This window comes from Octopus bimaculoides, chromosome 2, assembly GCF_001194135.2.
Source record: "Octopus bimaculoides isolate UCB-OBI-ISO-001 chromosome 2, ASM119413v2, whole genome shotgun sequence".
Lineage (NCBI taxonomy): Eukaryota > Metazoa > Mollusca > Cephalopoda > Octopoda > Octopodidae > Octopus > Octopus bimaculoides.
Window position 1 is genome coordinate 57,742,346 of NC_068982.1, and position 710 is coordinate 57,743,055.

Consider the following 710-nt stretch of genomic DNA (forward strand, 5'->3'; position numbering starts at 1 on the left):
ACCCATGCTAGCAAGGAAAGCGGACGTTAAACGATGATGATGATGATATAAGTATGGTGATGCAAACAGGAAGAATATTTGATGAGTACCAATGCATGAAACTTTTGGAGCTTGAGTCACTTTGCAGTGGCAGCCCAAAGATCATTTTAATTTCATTTCGTTGAATTTTCATTTGAAAGTTTTTTAGTTTCATTTTTAAATTTCGGTCCAAGAGAATGTCTTCCTTTATATTTTACCCTTTCCTTTTTGCTTATTTTGACTCTCACATTTGTTTCAGTGTTCAGAATGTGGTTAATCAACACCCTCACCGATTCCCTTGCAAATCAAATTGGTGTAATGTCCACTACGCTTCACATCCAAGGTCATTTGTTTTCACTAATCAATCAGCTATGGAACTGATGGATATCAGGGTTTGTATTCATTTTGATAATGGTCATCATTATCCTTATCTTTTAACATCTGTTTTCCGTGCTGGCATGGGTTTGATGGTTTGACAGGATGGAGCTGGAGACCTGCCCAAGACTCCAGTTGTATGTTTTGGCATGGTTTCTATGGTTGGATGCCCCTCCTAATGCCAGCCAGTTTACAGAGGGTACAGGGTGCTTTATACGTGACCATGGCTCAGGTTCTTTTACGTGGCACCAGCACAGGTTCTTGTATGTGGCACTGGCACAGGTTCTTTCCTACATGGCACTGCCATGAGTGCTTTT

The 710-nt window shown here is 40.6% G+C and overlaps 1 protein-coding gene across 1 annotated transcript in view; it reads left to right on the top strand.

The window, feature by feature from the left end:
- The window catches only part of LOC106875879 (TATA box-binding protein-associated factor RNA polymerase I subunit C), a 17,042-nt gene that overhangs the window by 8,183 nt on the left and 8,149 nt on the right, over nucleotides 1-710 (top strand). Inside the window, exon 5 of the mRNA XM_014924179.2 lies at nucleotides 278-410. Within this exon, the coding sequence (XP_014779665.2) occupies nucleotides 278-410 (133 nt within the window). The remainder of the gene's footprint in view (nucleotides 1-277; nucleotides 411-710) is intronic.